This window comes from Mesoplodon densirostris, chromosome 5 (genome assembly GCF_025265405.1).
Source record: "Mesoplodon densirostris isolate mMesDen1 chromosome 5, mMesDen1 primary haplotype, whole genome shotgun sequence".
Lineage (NCBI taxonomy): Eukaryota > Metazoa > Chordata > Mammalia > Artiodactyla > Ziphiidae > Mesoplodon > Mesoplodon densirostris.
Window position 1 is genome coordinate 145,066,608 of NC_082665.1, and position 21,643 is coordinate 145,088,250.

Below are 21,643 nucleotides of genomic sequence, written 5' to 3' on the forward strand. Positions count from 1 at the left end.
CATTCTAATCTTTTTTCTTAAATGTTTAATTTTAATTAACTCGTAGGTGAAGGGCCTCTTTAAATGCTCTAATTTTAAAACTATATTTTAAATGTATGTAATTCATTTAGTTCCAATTCACTTATCCACGTTAAATAACTGTATGTGTAATTTTGTTCATCATTACAGCAAATCGCTTTCAAAAACCTGGTACAGAGAAATCGGCAAAACGAACAGCAGAACCAGGGCCCTCCAGCTGTGAACTCCACCATTCAGCTGCCCTTTATAATCATCAATACAAGCAGAAAAACAGTCATAGACTGCAGCATCTCAAGTGACAAGTAAGTGGAGAACCAGCCGCAGAGGGCAGGGCTGACCTTCTGTTAACCTGATTCCTGTCATTTGCCAAATAAAGAAGGTCGTACCCATTATCTGAGCGCCCCAAGGCTCACTTCCTTGGGGTCATGGAACAGCTTTTCAGACGTAGAGTGCTGTCAGCTACTAGCGAGCGCTTCCTCGTTCACCCTCCGCAGCCCCTCTCTTGAGCCTGGCACTGTGCTGCCAGTGCTACAGGCATACTGGTGCCCAAGTCAGGATGTGCATGTATGTACATGTATATGGTATAAGTCTGGGCAAGTCACTGCGGTAAAGTAGAGCATCACTGGGGTCTGGGACAAGGTAGGTTCACTAGTGATTACTGTCACCATGTACAGTGGAGATAGTTGAGATCAACATGGCGGCACTAAAGCAGTCGTTTGTTTTGCTGTATCATATTTGAGTGTGCTTCTGTTTATGATGAATGAATAGACGTGAAAGTGCTAGATGCATTCTCTGCTTGCTTGCTTTCCTATTATCTTATAACTTGAAGTTTGTACTTTTTATGACCGTCTTTCATTTTACTCACCCCCAACCTCTGGCAACCACCAGTCTGTTCTCTGCATCTACAAGTTTGGTTTTTAAGATCCACGTATAAGGTCTATCATCCATGTTACTGCAAATGGCAGAGTTTCCTTCTTTTTTTTATGGCTGAATATCCCATTTTCTAAGTACACCACATTTTCTTTATCCACCCATCCGATGATGGACACAGGTTGTTTCCATGCCTCGGCCATTATGAGTCATGCTGCAGTCAGTGAACATGGAGTACAGATATCTTTTCAGGATAGTTATTTCATTTCCTTTAGACGTATACCCAGAAGTGGGATTGCTGGATCATATGGTAGTTCTATTTTTAATTTTTGGAGGAACGTCCATACTGTTTTCCATTGGCTGCACCAGTTTACATTCCCACCAGCATGTTTTTCACTTTAACTAAGATTGGTGGCAATATTTATCATAGTAAGTGAGAAATAGCAGTTTTCAAAATACAGAATTTATTTGTAACTTATTTTACCCTTCATGAGAACAGTAGTGGTCTTCAGGCTGTGACCAGCATCGAGGTCGTTAAGGGCATAGGGTGCAGCGTGAGGCAGACATAAGTGTGGGTTGTGGCTCCCCCATTTAACTGCTTCAAAGCTCTGTGTCCAAAGAACAAATGGGGATGATGCCAGGGCCTCTGTCGTTTCCTTAGCCATGGTGTGAGGATTAAATAAGATTATGCCTCTAAGAGGTCTGACTCATGGAAAGTGCTTTGTAAATATTAGCTGCTTTTCCAAGGAGTCAGCATATAACTTACCCAAATTGGGACACGTTTGAGAGCAAAAGAGGGCTCAGTAACCACATCAGTGCCAGAGGCATAGCCTAGGACTGTGCTGGGGGCTGGAACTTCTCGCCTCTTAGAGCTAGTGCGTCACCGTGGGGCTTTACCATTCCTGGTTTTTCCCACTCTTTTCTCTGGCAGTGTTGCTTCCCTGTCTTGATTGCATACAGAGATTGTGGGTCACTTAAATAAGAAGGAACCAAAAAAAAGAAGAAGAAGAAGAGTAAGAGAAACAACAGGGATTTCTGGAGTATTTGGTAATTAAGTCTATAGACACAAGTAGAAATAGTAGGGACCGTGCAGGCTGTGACGTCAGAAGATGCATTTTTCAATCTTTCCTCTAGTTGTATAGTTTCCTAACTTCTCTGAGATCTCATTTCTTCCTCTGTAAAAACAAGAATTATAGTATTTAACTTGCTGGTTTACAGACGTTAAATTCATAAAGGACCAGCCCAAATGGTAGATGTATTATTATTCACACACTTAAAATTCTTTACAGAAACATGTGTCTACAAGGACTTGTCACATATTCTCATAAATCTGAGAATTCTAGAGAATGGTTAACATATTTTCAGGAAAAACAACTGTTAGAATTCTAGTTATCCTCTCTAGTTAGTCTCTTGTTTTGTGGGAAATCATTAAAATTCTCTTCTTTGGTTAATCTTTGAGGTCTAAAAGAGTAGCAGGAAAGTGTGGGGACCAGAGACCTGAGGGAATTACAGATTCTTGTCCTTCTTGGGTGGTTACTGACTCGTGCCCTTTCCTTGCCCTCCCCTGAGTGGAGGGAAGGAGGCTCTGAGCTGCTTGTAGGAGCTTGTTATTCAAGGCGGGGTGCAAAAGCCTGGTCTTTCAGTTACTTTGGTGATGCAATCCTTTCCCCTTAGCCAGGAGGCTTTCCCACAATGATGATTACATTTACGAAACCTTCAGCTTTTAACGTATGCCTGAAGTCACCCCTGGGGCAGGCATCCACTCCAGATTTTGTGTGGTTTCTTTTTTTTCTGAATTTCTGTTAATGTACTTATTTAAATTCATATACCTCAAATTACTTAAATGTGGCATTTAGCTTTAAATTATAAATTTTGCCCTTAAGATCTAGCATAAAAAGTTTTACCCTTGCGTGACTTTAATAGAATTTCATGACAATGTAAGCCCACCACTGTCCCAGAACCTCACCTGCACTCTGTCCCTGAGGGGCTGAGGCTCTGGGTGATGGTGCCTCAGGGCATAGCCTGGGAGTCAGATGGACTGTTTCTTCTTACAGTCACCTCTTTATTGAAAGCCTGTGCCAGGCAGCTGGGCATCCTGATTTGGTACTTTACAGAAACGTTCGGAAACGTGCTATGTGTTATATATGACACTTTTTACTTGCGGCGTTTTCACTCCTTAGGCCCTCAAGACAGGATTTGGGGGTTGGTTAGTTTGTGAAAAGGCTTCCATTTTCTGCTCATCTAAGGTATGGTGTAGCTAACACTTGACTCATGAAAATGAAATAAGCATCCAACATGCTTTTTCCTCAACCCTAGTTAGGCCAACTCATAGTAGGAAAGTTGGATATTAAATTGGAAAGGCTTTCTTTGCGTTATTTTTTTGTTAATGACTGCTTGCTTTATTTGTTTTTATTGAAGTATAGTTGACATACAATGTTATGTTAGTTTCAGGTGTACAACATAGGAATTTGACATTTGCATCCATTACAAAATGGTCACCGTGATAAGTCTAGTAACCATCTTTCCCCGTACAAACTTGTTACAATATTATTGACCATATTCCCTATGCTATATATTATATCCCTGTGGCTTATTGTATAACTGGAGGTTTGTACCTTTTAATCCCCTTCACCTATTTCACCCACCACCTTCAGCCCCTCCCGTCTGGCAACCGACCACCCGTTTGTTCTCTGTGAATTGTTCTCTGTGAATCTATTTTTATTTGTTTCATTTTTTAGATTCCACAAATAAGTGAGATCATATGATACTTGTCTTTCTCTGCCTGGCTTATTTCATTTAGCGTAATACCCTCTAGATCTATCCATGTTGTCACAAACAGCAAGTTTTTTTTTGTTTTGTTTTGTTTTTTATGGCTGACTAGGAATATTCCTGTTTTGTGTGTGTGTGTGTGTGTGTACATACCACATCTTTATTCATTCATCTATTGATGGACACTTCAGTTGCTTCCATATCATGGCTATTGTAAATAATGCTACAGTGAACATTGGGTGTGCACTTTATGTTTTTGAATTAGTGCTTTTGTTTTCTTCAGGTAAATACCTAGAAGTGGAATTGCTAGATAGTATGGTAGTTCTATTTTTAATTTTTTGAGGAAGCCTCCATACTGTTCTCCATAGTGGCTGCTCCAGTTTACACTCCCAGCAGCAGTGCACAAGGGTTCCCTTTTCACACCTTCCCCAACATTCGTTATTTGTTGTCTTTTTGATGATAGCCATTCTGACAGGTGTGAGGTGATACCTTATTGTGGTTTTGATTTGCATTTCCCTGATAATTAGCGATGTTGAGCATCTTTTCATGTGTCTTTTGGCCACCTGTATATCTACTTTGGAAAAATGCCTACATGGAAAGGCTTCCTTAATGTTTTATCTTTTGTGACAAAGTTATAGACAGCTTTGAAAAGTATTAGATTTAGACCAAAATTTCTGTCTCCAGTTTGCCACAGCTTAATGAGGGCTGAAATTTATGGACTCCTGTTGTCTGTCACAGGAAAGGTGTTTTAATTGGCAAGTGGTTTATTTGCGAGATGTCATTCTTCTGAACCCAGCAGAATGACTCATTGCCCTAAACGGTAACAATTTCTAGTACTGTAGCTGAGCTGAGGTCCTCATTCTTTTATTGCATATGCAGAGTACAAAACTATTCAGACCTCCCCGATACCGCAGGAAACCCCACACTAACTTTGTTTCCTGATGCAGGTTTGAATATCTTTTTAATTTTGACAACACCTTTGAGATTCATGATGACATAGAAGTGCTGAAGCGGATGGGAATGTCCTTTGGCCTGGAGTCAGGCAAATGCTCCTTGGAGGATCTGAAACTTGCTAAATCACTGGTGCCAAAGGCTTTAGAAGGTTATATCACAGGTATGTTAACTCATGCTTTTTCAGTGTTGTCCTTGATTAAATGTCAGACCCTAACTTGCTAAAACCTTTCTCATAGAAAACTAAAGCCCACTGTGTGCCCGTCCTCAATTCTGTGCCCTTCCCCAGCCCAAAATGTAACCTCTCTCTTGAATTTCTTGTTTATCACTACTTGCTTTTCTTTAGAGACACAAACACAAACAAATATGGTAAGCCGGAAACAATTTATTAGTTTTGCCTGATTCTCACCTTTACATAAATAGAATCATAGTGATATATTCTTTTGTGATTTGACTTTTTTCACTCAACATCATGTTCTTTAGATTTGTCCACATGATTTCATATAGCTGTAATGATGCATTTTTACATAGAATTCTAGTATGCATAGAATTCTAGTATGTGGGTAAAGCACAATTTATTTGTTCATTTTACTGATCATAAACCTTTAGTTTTGTTTCCAGTCTCTTGATGTTTAAACAGTGCTGCTTCGAACATTCCCGTAACTGTATCCCGGTGACCGTGTGCAAGTGTATAGAGTGAGATTGCTGGGTCAGAGTCGGGTGCATCTTCATCGTTACTAGATGATGCCACAGCTTTCCAATTTGATTTTGCCAAGTTACACTCTCACCTGCAGAGTGAAAGAGTTTTATCTTCCCAGGCAGGTGGATGTGAAATGGTATTGTAATTTTTTCAAATTGAGATTTAATTCATGTACCATAAAATACACCATTTAAAAAAAATATTTATTTTTGGCTGCATTGGGTCTTTGGTGCTGCGTGCGGGCTTTCTCTAGTTGCAGCGAGCAGGGCTACTCTTGGTTGCGGTGTGTGGAGTTTTCATTGCGGTGGCTTCTCTTGTTGCGGAGCACGGGCTCCAGGCACGCGGGCTCAGTAGTCGTGGCTCACAGGCTCAATAGCTGTGGTGTGCAGGCTTAGTTGCTCCGCGGCATGCGGGATCTTCCCAGACCAGGGTTTGAACCCATGTCCCCTGCATTGGCATGTGGATTCTTAACCACTGCGCCACCAGGGAAGCCCAAAATACACCATTTTAAAGTGTACAATTCAGTGGTTTTAAGTATATTCACAGGGTTATGCAGTCATCACCAACCATTACCTCATTCTAAAGCGTCTTTATCACCCCAAAAAGAAACCCCACACACACTAGCAGTCACCCTTTATTCCTGCTTTCCTCCCGGCTCCTGGCAACCACTAATCTACTTCCTGTCACTGTGGATTTGTCCATCCTGGACCTTTCGTATAAATGGAATCATATAATATGTAGCCTTGGTGACTGACTTCTTTTACTTAGTGTAATGTTTTCAAGATTCATCCATCCTGCTTCATTTATTGCCGTTTTGTGGATATGCCACATTTTTAAAATCCGTTTGTTAATTGGAGGACATTGGGATTGTTTTCAGTTTTTAGCTATTATGAGTGATGTTGCTATACACATTCCTGTACATGTTTTTTTATGAACATAAGCTTTTGGTTCTGTTGGGTGTATACCAAGCAGTGGAACTGCTGGGTCATATGATAAACTGTATTTAACATTCGGAGGAACTGCCAAACTTTTTTCCAAAGCAGTTGTACTCTTTTAGAATCCTACCAGCAATGTACCAGGGTTCTGATTTCTCCATATCCTTCTCCACACTTGTTCATCTTTTTATCGCAGCCATCCTGGTGGATGTGGTGTTTCACTGTGGTTTCAATTTGCATTTTCCTCATGACTGATGATGGTGGGCATCTTGTCATGTGTTTACTGGCGATTTGTAATATCTTCCTTGTAGAAATGTCTATTCAGATCCTTTGCCCATTTTTAAATTGGGCTGTTTTAAGCGTATAGTGAGTGTACTTGAAAATGGAAACACTATGTTTTGCATGTTCTAAAATTCAGATTTTCACTAATTCAGAAATCTTCTTTATGATTGTCCTGGTTCCTAAGACTGTGGTATATTCTGCACATATAATTTGGATGTATAGACAAAAGCATTCTTTTGCCTTTGCTTTTGCCAGTTTTCTTCATTTATAAGCATTACTACCTAGAACTCATATTAAAATGCCTTTAAAACATGATGAGAAATTCTAAAGTATATTAAGTCAAATATAAGCAAAGAGGTAGTTTTTATTTTGTTTTATGGTTTTGGCCCTTTAGTCACAACACAAGAGTCTGTTGATTGAGATTTGGTTTCTGTTGGATTTAGTTCTTAACTTCGCACCACCCGCCTCCTGCAGATGTGACCCCCTCTTCTTGCCCCTCAGCGACCCAGTCCCCCATCCTCACCCCGACCCGCTCCGTGCTCCCCTCGCTCCCCCCAGAGAAGGACCTCCTGTTTTATTAGCAGCTCAGGCATCCTAGCCGTCCAGCAGGGTCTGCATAAAGCTCTTACTCCATAGATCACCAGGACTTTATTTTAGCTCATTCTCAGTGAAAAGACTCAGGGCGATTAGGCGGGCTCTGTGGCTTTGATCTCTTCGTGACCTTGTTTGCAGACTGGGATACAGACTTTCAGGTTAGTTCAGGAGCAGAAGCGTGTGTGCCTTCAGTAGTGGAGGGACAGGGTGGCTCTTGAGGAGGGTTGTGAGAACCGTTGTGTGGGTCCTAGGAAAGAAAGAAATGTTGGCTTTTCAGAGCCATTGTGAAAAGAAAATGTGTCAAGAGCTGTGTTCTGGCAGAAGATTTCCATACATACTAATTGATAACACTTAGCACAGGATTCTGGCTTTAATTTCATTATGTACGGACTTGTTCTTATTGTATGCGTTTAAAGTCTACTCTTCTTCTTAGAATTGAAGGGATTTTTTTTTTTTTTTTTTTCCCCCACAGCTGCCTTAGTTTGCCTGTGAAGAAAAGATCCACAGGGCCATTTTCAGATGAATGTAGTCATTTAGTTTGCTTTTTTCCTACGTGGGAAGCCTCTCACTTGGTCAGGTAGCGCCAGGATAGTGGAGTTTCCAATCCCAGTACACGGTTTCTTTTCCTTTTTGCACAGTGATTATAAAACTATTTAGATTAACTATAATAAAAGCTCATTTGGCAAATTACACTTTCTCGGCATACACTTGGTCTTATCTCACAACGTAAGTCAAATAAGTTTCTTTTTTAGGAATGCATTTCTGCTGTACCTACCACCTGTGTTGTAAACTCACTGTTGCAAGAGATGATACTCCTTCATGCGGTAACACTTAGATCTCAGATGTTCCAGTCACTGCCTTCTCTGAGCTAACATTCTAGATAAGGAGACAAGGGTTAAACAAGTCGAAGTACAATAAGAATTGGTCACGGTCGTGCTAGGAAAACTATGGTAAATGCATAGAAAATGAGATTGCAAGGACGTGGCCGAAATATTTCAGACAGACTAAAACAGCAACGCCTGTCTCGCTCGTGAAAAACGCAACTCTGCGTGGCCTTTTAAAATAAGGTCTAGTTCAAGCCGTCAAGCAGAGGGTGCCAGGAAGAAGACTGGACCTCTGGTGCCTAACAGCACTAACTTCACCAGGGGGCACGAGAAGACAGCGTGCTGGGGGGCTTTGGCAAAAATGTGTCTGTCCTTCTAGCCTAAGATATTCTGACTTGACTTTGTCTGCGCCCACTCGTGCTCGGCTTGTTAACACCCTGGCCAGAGGCTTTTGTGCCGAGTCCGCGGGTGTCCAGGAGTAGTACAGCTCTCAGCTGTACTGCGTGAGCTGCCCTCTCGAGGTCTTCTGTAAGAAAAAAGAATGAAGAGAGTCTGTGATTGGTTTAATTTGAATTCTTTCCTGCTGTAGTCTGCCTTCCTGTATTTTTCTCCCCCCCACCCCCACTCTTATGTTCTAGAAATTTCTTTTTTCCAAGCTGAAGAAACCTGGGTTCTTCCCAGGGCAGGAGACGCGTCCGGCTGTAATTTGGAACAGGCCGATGGCCTGACTTGTCTGTGTTTTCTTCACGCCATAACAAAAGCAGCCACGGAACTTACAGAGCTGCCATCTGTTTCTGTTGTTCCCTGTAGATATCTCCACAGGACCGTCGTGGTTAAATCAGGGACTGCTTTTGAACTCTACCCAGTCAGTTTCAAACTTAGACCTGACCGCTGGTGCCACCTTGTCCCAATCAAGGTACGTATGTTTTCGGGGTTAGAAGGGCGAGCCGCGAAGCCCTGACCCTCCCCGGAGGGGAGAGCCAGCGTGCTGCGCCGGCCGGGTCCCAGGCGGCTCCTCCTCCCCCGGGTTCTTTTCCCTGTGTGCTCCAAAGCTTAAGACGTCCACCACGTTAATGAGCCTGTGTGTTTTCAATTGTTTGCTAGTGCAAACCAAGGGTTGTGCTTGGATGCTGAAGTGGCCTTAGCAACGGGGCGGCTCCTGGCCGCAGACAGTCACCGGTCCGGCAGTGCGGCCTCCCACTGCTCTGAGTCCCGAGGCGAGACCCCCTGTTCCCTCAACGACGAGGACGAGGACGAGGACGAGGAGGACTCCTCCTCCCCAGAATAAAGACAGGCGCAAACCCACGTTCTGCTCTTTGATGCTCATGTGTGTTTTTAGTGTGAGCTCTTGTGTTTGAAACGATTGCTTCGGTCTTTGCCTTTGTTTGCACTGTGTGTTCAGTGAAAACTAGGGAAACACAATAAGCAAATTACCTGAAGGCTGAGAGGATTGAGGTGAAAGTTAACGTAGTGTGAATGAAAACCCTGAACGACAGAGCAGTAGATCACATGGCAAACAAAGCACGTACTCCGAGGTGGCAGAGGGGGTAGTCCCTGACTTGGCAGCACGAACGCAGCGCATTCATCTTCCGTGAGGCGGGGCGCCGTGGCCCCCAAACCCACGCAGCCCTCCTCATTGCCGAGGTGGCTCCGTGAACAGTCCCCGACGGCCGCGTGCCCCACGCCCCGCTCCCTGCTCTGGGCTGCCTTTCACGAGGCGGAGCTGAACACGAGAGGTTCCCGGTGGGAGGAGCTGTACAGCGAGGGATGGAGACCCTCGTGGCCCAAGGAGCACAGATTGAACCGCTGAACTAGTTGAAAGTCTAGTCGAGGTGCTTTACGCATCAGCTGCCTTAGACGGCTTCTAGAAAGGAGCGAACGCTAATTCTTGAGTACTTAAGTGACATTTAGAATAATTTATAGTCAAACTGAAATGATCACTATTAGCCAATGCATTGGTGCATAGAATTTTCTAGGGCTACTTCTGGAAGCCAAAATAGAATAGCATTTCCACGTGCATTAAATACTTTGCCAGCACTGCCTTTCGCCAGCAACCTAAATCTGGAGTTTTACAAGAGAAGAAAATTGTCTCTATCATGTTAATCAGAGCTGTGCATTTCATACCGCTTTTTCACCTAGAACAAAACAAAGGAACAAGTCCCTATGACCGAGTTGCTTGCTTACAGTTCCCTGCCGTAATTGTATGATTTCACCCAGTGTGCAATTTGTGAAAATGAACTGTCATTACTTTTGTCTGAAAAGTATTTCCAGAATACGAACAGCAATGTTTTCCTGTCCATGTCACCTTTGGTACATTCTCATTCATCAAGTGACCATACTGGGTCGATTCCTGGGTCAAACACATTTCAAACTCACCCGATATTCAGTGTTTCACAGAAACACCAAAACACGTTGAGCAATCCAGGTGACTGGGTGTGCAGTAGATCAGGACATATAGACTGTCCGGTCAGAGCCAAAGATACCGCTAGGAGCCGCGCACGGCTGGGTTCACTTCCCGCCCCTCTGAATACGAGTGTGGAGACATTGCCGCCACGGCCAAACCCCAACTTAAGCGCATTAGTTAAGGCCTTGGAAAAGAGCAAACGGTAATGGAAGATTAACTCTAAATCTCTGACTTGAATCATTTGGATTTGCCCCGAGATTATGCATCCAGTGTCTGCGGGCTCAGCCCAAACCGGCTCTTTCCTAAGCCCTGCGGGGGAGCGCGGGGGCTGGTGCCCACAGTGAGCCGGCGGGGAAGGCCTGGCTCACCCAAACAACCAGTACACAAGGATGTACAATGCTAAGTTCCTTTGAGACAAAACGCATTCCGTCAGGAATAAGCCATAGCGCAGACTCAGAGTGCGGAGGGGCTGGAGAGGTGTAGGCAGGTGCGGGAGGGCCCTGTAGCAGCCTGAGTTCCGGGCCACCCTGAGGTCGGGGTGGGCACGGGAGGGAGGGCCCGAGGGCCTCCAGGGCACGTTCTGCCTGGAAGGTGTCAGCTGCACCGTCAGGGAAAACCGGGTCTCCTTCAGGCTGCCTCTCCCTCTCCCAAGCCCAACTTTTCTTGCCCCTGTACCTGAAAGGGGCCCAGCGGGGACCTGGAGAGGCCCAGGGCCACAGCAGGCTTTTCAGACTTCAGAATACCATGCCGCAGGTCCCAGGGCCGCACATCGGCGTTCATGACAGGTACAGCAGTCGTGAGCACTCCTCTACCAGGTAGCAGGATCCTTGCCAGAGTTCGTGGGGCACCGATCCCCTTCTCTGTTCTCTCTCTGCTGCTGATAAAATATGGGTTTAAAAGAAAAAGCAACCAAAGACTCTTACCATTCATTACTGGTGTCCCATCAGTGGCCACCGCAGCCAGCGAGCAGTGTGTGGTGTTTGTTTGGCAGGAAGTGGCCTCCGTTCCTCAGTGACACACGGGTTACTGCTAAGGACGCCCAACAGAGTCACACTGTGGTCACAGGACGTGTCACTGGTGTAAGGCTTTACCTTACAGAAAGTCTAGCAGAAAGCTAGACTCGGATGTTTAGAAAGAGAAATTCTGTCATTCTTCTGCTTCTCTCCTAAACAGATTTATGTGGTTCTAAAGTTCATTACTCAGTCACAATTTCATATAGAAATCAAACAGAAAAAAAAAAAAGTTAGGAAATTGTGGTTACAACATCCAGGCTTCTCTATAGGAGTAGCACTTGGGGTTATTTGCACACGCACATGTACACAGACGTGGACACCCGTCCCAGAGGGTGCTGGTTACACTCTGCTTGGGGGAAGTTCAAGAGTCCCCTTTTCCCTCAAGCACCAGTGTATCCGGTAACCTTTTCGGTGCACAGTGTCGTCCAGTGAAGCCATGATCCATGTAGCACCCGCGCAGGTGGCACCAAGCCTGCCGTCTTTGGCCCTGATATGGGAGGGTCCAGGCAGTGCCCACGGCGCCCAGGCACCCACCCACACCTCTGCCCTTCCCCGCTGCACGTCTGTCTCACCCGCTTCATCTTCTCTTGTGATGACAAGGTGATGGGAGCAGCTTCAGTACGTGTTGACATAAACTGTGCCTTACGATCATGGAGGACCTCGGGGAGGGGCCAGGAAAGGAGGTGCTAAGACGGTGATCCCTCACCTCTCAGCACTGCCCACCCCCCTGCAAAACTTTACAAACAACCCCTGTCTTCTAGAAATGGTGGGGAGAAAACTGTCTGCAGTTAGCTGCCATTTTACCAGGATAAAGAGGATAACTCTCTTCATTAGCAGAATTTACAGTTGTCACCATACTCTGCCCTACTTGAAAAATGATGCCGGGGTCAGCCCCCAGATACACATGAGCCCCCGCAGGTAATTCAAGCGGAGATATTCCACAAAGGAGTGGCTCACTTTAGCCATGCAGACATCAGAAACTCAGCTGTTTGCTAAAACACAGCCCTTTCTGAGCCGCTCAGGTTGTAGAGACAGCAAAGTTTGGGTGTAACCTGGGCCCTGCGACGGTCGGAGCATAGTGGGCGTCGGTGGGGCAGGGTTAGCAAAGGAAGGGAACTGCCTCAGCTCTTCCTACCAGAACCACACACAGGGGGAGAAGCCTGGTTAGCTTCATGGGTGAGTCACTTCAAGTGGCCTTTGATAACCTAGCCAGCCCCCTGGCCTCAGGCACATCTGGGAGGTAGCCTTTAAGGCTGCACCGCCACAGTGGCCCCTGCAGGGTAGGGGCTGGACAGTGAGTGGGAAGATTGAATCCTTCAGTAAGTGTTTGAGTGAATACAGAACAGAAGACGTCCAGGTTAATTCGTGCTATGGGAAAAATGACAGGGTCATGGGGCAGTGGGGAAAGGCCACTTTGGCTGGCGGTGTCCAGGGAAGTCCCCCTGAGAAAGTGACTTTTGTTCTGAATCAGACAATTGAAAGACCTCCCTACCAGGCCACCCTACCCCATAACGTGCACTTGGACATCTCTGCTAAATTCCAAAGGCCCCACTCTTCCAGCTTTCAGTGTACATTTCGGAGTCTGTCAGGGAATTTCTAAGATTTATTAATAAAAGAAAACCAAACTTAGCTACCAGCAGTAGCCATAAACTAAGAGAACATTCTAACCCATGGAGGTCTCCTTGTTGGCTCTGTTACCTTCCAATTGAACCTACACAATAGGAAAGTGAGTAGAAATGGAGAAGTTTTCTAGGTGTTTTCTTCTAGTTTTACAAGTTAGATACATAAAGATCTGCTTTTTATATTAGATGTATAAAAGAGAATCTTTTATCCTGCATATGGACTAGTTTTAGCAGAGCTGAAGACTACCTGAGGATCATTTTCCCAAATAGGTTCCCCATTTTCAGGCACCCGAAGCAATGGTCCCCCAGCACTGACGATCACTCACACATATTTATCCAGACCCACGTGTGTGCCAGGGCCCTGCATGACGCCGCTTGAGCGGCCCTCAGAAACGTGCCTCCCTGCCCTCTGATTCACAGTCGTACAACGTTCAGTTCATTTGCTTAACTTCCATTCAAGCCGAACACTTACCCAAAAGGAAAAAGTGTCTGACGTTGACTTTACCGTTTTCTAAAAAGTTCAAGCTAATGCCCACGTAAATTACATTTCTCAGGAATTAGCCAAGATCTCTCTGGAAAGCTGTGCATAGATAACCTTCGGGACCCCGTTTTCCCACCTACTTCTTACACTCACACTGTGCTAAGGAAGAAAAGGTGAGGGCATAAACTGTGCCCCTCCAGTTCTGACCTGGGAGTCCCTGACAAGTACAGAAGTTTCAGTGGCCACAGGTGTTCACTGACCACGCTCTTGTGACAGAAGAAAGTATATTCGCTTACTTCTGTGCAGCTGTACTTTCAGATAAAATCCTGTATTGTTCTTACAGGGCCTTTGCTTTACACGAAGGCCTGTGAATTCCATGCTGTCGTGACCCCTTGCTACTCCAGCAGATCGGACTTTGGTCCTCTGCCTGTAGCTGCCTTAGAAGCCAGCGTAGCGGACACATGGGGGCAGGACTCGCCCCTTCTCCACCCAGGGCCTCAGAATAGGGGCAAACCCTCCCCACTCAGGCATGTGAAACCAGCCGGGGGCCTGACCGGCCCGACGCCCCTCAGCCTGTCTGGCAGAGCCTGCCCTGCATCCCGAATCTCCCTCCTCCCGAGGCCACACTGCCTCCTACACACACAGCCCTCACCCCGGTCCTCCCAGAGGGCTTCTGGATTAGCATCAGCCCTCTGTCACACCAAGTGCCAGACAGCTGAGGAGCAGGAGTGGGGCTCTGCCCGTGAGTCCCGGCGTGAGGCTGTGGTGTCAGCTTCGGGCCTCTCCCGGCTCGGAAGACCCAGGCTTAGAGGAAACCCGTTCCTCCCTGGGCAGAGCCCTTCACACACATGGGAGGTCAACTGGCCCTTCTGTAGCAATGTTAGCTTGCTTCTCCGTGTCCGTCTCAACAAGGAGACGTCCCCAGATCACGTTTGGGTTTTAAAACCCGTCGCTTTGTCACTTCAAACTCACCATGTTGTCACTTCCCATGCGCTGTCTTCAACATGCCGGGCACTGATAACAAATGGCCTGGTGGTTCCGTGGGGGTCAAAGATTTTTCTCAAACCAAAAGTCTCTGGGGACCCAGATTCTCTTCTGCTAAGAGACTTCTCTGAGCATATGCTGCAGTTCTGTTTTTCCCAGTAGAACCGTGGCGGCTTCAACCGCTCGGTGTCCCGAAAGGCGGACCCACCGGCCACGCCGGAGCTTGGAGGCCCACCGTTCAGCGCCGTGAGGTCTCGAGGCAGCTGCTTGCCGTCACCACCCTGTTAGACAAAAAAGAAAGGCCATGAGCCCACATCCCCAGCTAGTTCACCTTTTCATTTGGAGATGTCGTACTCTGATCACGTACTGTTAGGTTTTGTTTCCAGAAAACAGTTCTGCTTCTTTCTGCATGAAGGAAACATCATGGTGCCACATGCTTTAAGCAGTTTAAACGAGAAATAAGGGGAAAATGCCAACACCACATCTGACCTGCCTAATGTAGACTTTATTAGATTGAAGTATCTAACCTAATATGATTATTTTGTAGCATTCTCAAACTTTGTAAATAAATACCATTATTTTTATATGGAAATTTTATAGAAGAGCTATTTCTGTATACTTAATTATTCCTGGGTTTTCTGAAATTGCTTCCAATAGGTAACGGACAAGTGCTAATCTGTGTTCCTGTAAGGATGGTTCAAGGACCACCCATAGCAGAATTGATGGGGGGAGTTTTTAAATTTTGCCTCCCTAGGACCCACCCCAGACGCTCACTCAAAAGCTCTGGTGGCGGGGGGGAGCCTGGGAGGCTGTATTTTTAATAAACTCTGAGTGGGTTTTTTGGTCCATTAAAGTGTGAGTGTCCTTGTCCATCCTGAAAGATTAGAAGAAGGAAAGAAAGAAAAAGCATTTGAAATGAGTTTAAGTTGTGCTTGAGGAAAAAAATGTATCAGACTGTTCCATGATTTGAATGAGATGTACTATAGAAAAAATAAATAATTTAAAATAATTGTGGTCTCATTATTAGCAGGCTGATGGCGGTGGTGGTTAGTGAATACTGTGCAGTGCCCAGACCCTGGGCCCATCTGAGTCCCTCTCCCCAGGAATTGCCCTTAAAAGGGAGCTGCCTCACCCAAGGTTATTTACCACACGCAGCCAGTGAGGGGTACAAGAGGCCCAGCCGCCTTGCCCCAGTTGGGGTACCTGAAGGGCCGTCTCCACGTCAGAGTGCCTCGGGGAATTGGCTGGTTCCTCTGACGACTGTGTCATGGCTCAGCTACCCTCTACCCCACCCTGCCCCCCTCACTACTTACAGGTCACGTCCCCAGAGCACTTCAATGCACATCCACCACCTGTCCCACCTAGGATGGAAATGTCAGACATTTAAAAGGTTTTCTGCGTTGGAGACCTATGATTTTACATCTTTATAAGATCACTTTAGAAGATAATCGCCTAAAGAATAATGTCTTTACAGTCTCAGAAACGACCGACCGGAAGACAGTTTTTTTAGGGAGAATGCTCATCTTCCCTTTAACCAAACCGTCATCAGAGAGAAGAGCTACAGTGATGAGTACAGAGTGCTCCCAGGCCCCAGGAGCCACCGTGGCCCCCAGTACCTCCTGCTCAAGCAATCTCGGCCTGCCTTGGGAGAGGTGGGAGCCCTTGATAACGCTGTCTTATATGCAGTCTGAGCTGGGTGCGTGGTGGGCACGTAGACAGTCGGAAGGGTTTGGAGCAATTTGGGGGATGGCAGGATGGGGCCACGTCTTAAAGAGACACTAGGAAATGGTTAAGGAAGCACTCACTTGAATGTTAATGTCCAGTGGGACTTCCCTGGGGTCCAGTGGTTAGGACTCCACGCTTCCACTGCAGGGGGCATGGGTTCGATCCCTGGTCGGGGAACTGAGATCCTGCAAGCCGTGCTGCATGGCGGAAAAGAAAAGCATGTTAATGTCCAGGAAGAAAGGCATCCTCCCTTAAAGTCTCTCACCTGAGTTGAGCAGACCAAGTCAGTGATGGTGGTGTGCACTGTCCAGGGCTGAAGTGGGGAGCCAGTGCCCGCCCCTTTTCCCAGGGACTTCCTGGAGTGGCGAGCCCAAGCTGGTAGCAGGTCCTCTCTGCTGTGTGGCACGAGCAGCTCCTTCCTAGGGCCATTTGGCAAACGTGTCCGAGGACCCATGGATCGCTTATTTGGCCATGAGGACGTGCTTTGCTCTTGTGGCCACATGGGGGATGTCGTGAGACTGCTGGGAGTGTCGTCGGTAGCTGACAACACAGCCAGTGGCCATGGGATTGACCGGGAGATGTCCACAGAGCCCCAGCAGTTGTGTACTTCAATACCCAGTTCCTTGAGCTGGGCTCTGCTGAGGCGACAAGGCATCAGTAAGAAGACGGCCTCAGCCAAGGGTCTTCCCCAGAAGCCAGAACTCATCTGACAATCGACTGTTGCCTTTTTCGGGTCCTTCTCCCAGAAGCTAGTTTTTCCCCATTCCATCAGACAGACGAACTGCTCCTGTAGTTCCACCTTCCTTCCATTTCTGTGTCTCATTTATTTGAGCGCTGGCTCCTCTAACTGCTGCTTGCTCCTAAAGACACCTCGAAACTTCCCCCGTTTCTTGCCTGGGAAGAGGCCTCCGTGTGTACATACTGTGACCAACTGCCAAATGCCCGGGAGCTCCCTGCTCACTGCCAGCTCAGCCTTCTTCCTGAGAGGCCTTTCCAGCTTCTTGCTGAAACTTGCTTTCAGGAAATCTAAGCGTATAAAATGCCCTGTGGTAAAGGAAGGTCTGTATCAGGGTGGGTGAAACCAATCCCACTGAATGCAAAGTACAATTTGTCATGACCCCTCTTTCACTTTCATGCAAATCACTTTGACATTTTTGCCACTGGGGCACAGCTCCCATCACCAACCACTTCCTTCTTGCTTGCTTGTCTCCTGCCTTGCTCAAGGGCCTCGAGTACTATGATGCCTATCGTAGTGAGGTCAGGAGATTTGTTTTCATGCCCTAGCACTTGGCCGTGGCTCCCAAAAGCCAGAATTTAATTAGAAATCCCCAAAAGCGTATGCACTAAAGCCCCAAAATAATGGCCCTTAAAAAGGTACCACCTCCACAGGAATTATTTTCAGATTCTGCTAATAAATAAATAGATTTGTTTTTGAACCTCCAGTGAACAAAGGTTTGTATTGCATCTTTTTAAAAAAATATTTATTTTTGGCTGCATCGGGTCTTAGTTGTGACACACGGGATCTTCGTTGAGGCACGTGGGCTTCTCTCTAGTTCTGGCGTGCGGGCTTGGTAGTTGCAGTGTGTGGGCTCTCTAGTCATGGCGCGCAGGCTACAGAGCGCATGGGCTCTGTAGTTGCGGCATGCAGGCTCTCTAATTGTGTCTTGCGTGCTCAGTAGTTGCAGTGCATGGGCTTAGTTGCCCCACAGCACGTGGAATCTTAGTTCCCTGACCAGGGATCGAACCCACGTCCTCTGCATTGGAGGTGCGTATTCTTAACCACTGGACCACCAAGGAAGTCCCTTGTATTGCATCTTTAATCCGAATACAACAAGAAGTACTCTCACAGAAGGTGTCTGTAGGACATCTAGGTGCGGCCTGCTTCGTGCGATGGGCCATTGGAGCAGTGCTGGGCTCTTCCACTCCTGCCCGTCCTGCGATCATCTAAAAGATGAACAGTTGCCTCAAGGTTTATCAAAATTCAGTTTATAAATCACTATTAACAGTTATAAGAATGATAGATTTTCTACTTTAAAAATACTTGTGGAAATTATTTTTTAAGAACAAACCCCAGGGATTTCCCTGGCATTCCAGTGGTTAAGATTCTGCGCTTCCACCACAGGGGGCACGGCTTCGGTACCTGGTTGGGGAACTAAGATCCTGTATGCCATGCAGCATGGCAAAAAAAAAAACAAACCACAAACCAAAACGTGAGCCCAGTGGACACTCTTGAATGTCAGACTAAAGGCATGTAAGGAGATGGAGACCATCAAACTGCAGCTCCTACTGGGGGCGCTTAGTGTCCCCCGGGCCTCGTCAGACAGGCAGGCGGGCTGGGGCAGGCTGTGAGGCTGCCTGCTTCTTCCACCTAGGTGTTGGCTCCGACCCTGGCAGCACCGCAGAGAAGACAGGCAGCTTCAAAAGCCACAGGCTCTGGCTTCCTCACCTGCACTCCTGGATGCAGACCTTTGGAGGAGGCGTCTGTCTTCAAAGACAGTGTTAACGGACAACACCTTCTCCAGGGCTTCCAGAGACAAGTTCCTCAAAAGACATTTCTAAAACCTCTGGATTGAGGGTCGGTATCAAGGCAGCTGTTCCCTCGCTGTTGGGCCTCTGTGCCAGGAACCTGGCCTGTACATGACTGGGCAGGTTAAGGACAGGCCTGGCCAAAGAAATCTGCTTGCTGAGGGGAGAGAGTTTCCCCCGTGGCTTCCCCACCCTGAATTCCTTTTGAAAGTCTTCTCAGAGCCTGGAGGGCAAAAGCATGAGCAAGTTGCAGGGTTGGCTGGAGTTAGGCCCGGGAGGTAGGTGCTTGCTGGGGCCACTCCCAGCCATCATGATAAAGGACAGACACGGAGCAGATGGGGAAAAAAAGTCCGGGAGAAACACCACGGGCAGAACAAGCACAGAAATGAAAAACCGCGACACCCGCGTAGCGTGAGCCACGTGCGCCATGGAGGCGCTGGAGGGCCTCGCCCGTCAGCCAGTAGCGGCTGGAAAGCAGCACGATCTCCTGTGAGGTGGCCGTGTGCTTTGCTTAAGTTTTTGTTCGTAAGACTCAACAAATACCAGCTGCTGCACTGGGAGTCCCTGATGGAGTTAAAGTCCTGCTGGGTATATGGTAATGCATTCACGAGACAAGCCAGTAACACAGTCTACTCATTTGATGAGCTTGGATGAGCTGGCATTTGAGAAATTTTAGTTGACTTTTTTTTTTTTTTCTCGGTACGCGGGCCTCTCACTGTTGTGGCCTCTCCCGCTGCGGAGCACAGGCTCCGGACGCACAGGCTCAGTGGCCATGGCTCACGGGCCCAGCCGCTCCGCGGCATGTGGGATCTTCCCGGACCGGGGCACGAACCTGTATCCCCTGTATCGGCAGGCGTACTCTCAACCACTGTGCCCAGGGAAGCCCAGTTGACGTTTTTTTACATTTGCGTGTGTGTACACAAGTTCCGTAATTCCTAGGCATCGTCCAATAACAAAATTCTAATTTTTCTGTAGGATTTTGTCATGTTCAATAAGCAGTATTAGAACACACACAGTCTGTTGACTTTCTTGGCAAATTTTTAAGTGAAGAGAGGCACAGTCAGGAAAGTAGGGAGTGTAGCCAGGCTTTGGCCAGATCATTCATGCTGAAGGTGAGAGTGCTATTTGGTTATTTGGGCTAACCAAAGGGTCAACATAAAGAGTGTGTAGTTCACCTGTTCATTCGTTCATTCGTTCATTCACTCGTTTGCACACCTTGACCTGTCTTCCTCCCTCTGATGACAGCGTGTGTGCACGTGGGGGTGGGCTGGCTGGGGCCGTTTGAGGGACCTCCGTGCAAGAGGAGGGAGGGAAGCCCCTGCAGCTCACAGGCTCCAGCATCACAAACCAGCACCCACCCCACTCGGGAATTCTCAGGCTTCACTGTCAGTGGGAGGGAACCCAGGGAAAATCTTTGTCTCTCAGAAATTAGAAGTTCTCTGAAAATAACCTACAATCAGGAACTTGTTTCTTATACATGGACTTTCTTTCATCTTTGTAAATTCAGGGCCTGGCACAGTAGCTGGTATGTAATGATAGGTTCTTAGTCTTTATTGAACGAGTGAATGAACAGGTGAACTACACACTCTTTATGTTGACCCTTTGGTTAGCCCGAATAACCAAACAGCACTCTCACCTTCAGCATGAAAGATCTGGCCAAAGCCTGGCTAACCCGGAAAAGACTGGCCTCTTAGCCATCCTATGTTCTGCTGGATTGAGTCAAGAGAGGACAAGACGGTGAAAAGAGTGAGACATTTGCCTGGCTTTGGAAGTAACTGGGCGATAGGAGCAAATAAGCTGATGCAAGGAGAAAAACTGCCTCTTGGGGAGAAGGTCGCGGGTAGCAGGCCTCACTGTCACCCGCCTCTGGGTCCTACCTGACAAATCCTTTCTAGCAACTCGCCCACAGGCCCCACTGTGCTTTTCCAACCAGCCCAGGCCCCTGCGTACTATACGCTTCTCTCCCCACCAGGACGTTAGTAGTTTATTTTCTATGAGCCAGTAAGAGACCATGGAAAGATGAGGGCTCCACTCTCTGGTAAGTCTCAAGCCAATATGGTTTGTGTTTCCAATACAAAAACAGCTGCTTCATGCCCCCACCCCCACCCCAGTCCAGTACCAGCTAGTTCTGTCTTTCCACTGCTGCCATTAACACACTTGTTCTAACCAGCAGCCACTGGATTTTTCCATACTTGAGTGTGGGCAGCTGTTAACAGAGAACACTTGCCCAGAGAAGCCTGCAAGCATGGGAAGGGAGTGAGCTTGTTACACAGTCAAAAACAGATGACTAGGAACTACATGGAGAAGTCCGTAGCACTTCCAGCTGCTTTCCACGTGAACTTATCAGTAACAACTCCACAGGAGAAGCTTGAGTGGGAGAGAAGGTGAGGGACTATCCTAAGGTCATGAAGAGACCAAATCACTTGCAAAAGAGAGAGTTCCAGCCAGCGAGCTTACCTCACCCAATCTTTGTATCCAGGGAGGGAAAAGCCTTAAATGCTGGAGGGGCCAACATGAGGCTGCCCCCAAGCCCTCTCCTTAAGTTCAGAGTCACGTTTGAGATGCCTGGTTTAAAAGGTGAACCCATCCCAGGGACATTCACTCAAAAGCCCATTTTAAAAGGCCTCCTGGGACTTCCCTCGTGGTGCAGTGGTTAGGAATCCGCCTGCCAATGCAGGGGACAAGGGTTTGAGCCCTGGACCGGGAACTGCCCACATGCCGTGGAGCGACTAAGCCCGTGCACCACAACTACTGAGCCCACGTGCCATAACTACTGAGCCCATGTACCACAACTACTGAAGCCCGCGCGCCTAGAGCCCGTGCCCTGCAGCAAGAGAAGCCACCACAATGAGAAGCCCACGCACTGCAACACCCACGCACCGTAACCAAGAGTAGCCCCTGCTCACCGCAACTAGGGAAAGCCCGTGCGCAGCAACGAAGACCCA

The 21,643-nt window shown here is 47.1% G+C and overlaps 1 protein-coding gene across 7 annotated transcripts in view; it reads left to right on the top strand.

Annotated features, from left to right (window-relative positions):
* Positions 1 to 13,742, top strand: part of TFDP2 (transcription factor Dp-2) — a 175,004-nt gene extending 161,262 nt beyond the window's left edge. For all 7 annotated transcript variants that reach the window (XM_060099580.1, XM_060099581.1, XM_060099582.1 and 4 more), the window contains 4 exons: positions 169 to 320; positions 4,605 to 4,771; positions 8,754 to 8,859; positions 9,048 to 13,742. In XM_060099580.1, the coding sequence (XP_059955563.1) occupies positions 169 to 320; positions 4,605 to 4,771; positions 8,754 to 8,859; positions 9,048 to 9,231 (609 nt within the window). In that variant the 3' untranslated portion in view covers positions 9,232 to 13,742. The remainder of the gene's footprint in view (positions 1 to 168; positions 321 to 4,604; positions 4,772 to 8,753; positions 8,860 to 9,047) is intronic.
* The last annotated feature ends 7,901 nt before the right edge of the window (positions 13,743 to 21,643 follow it).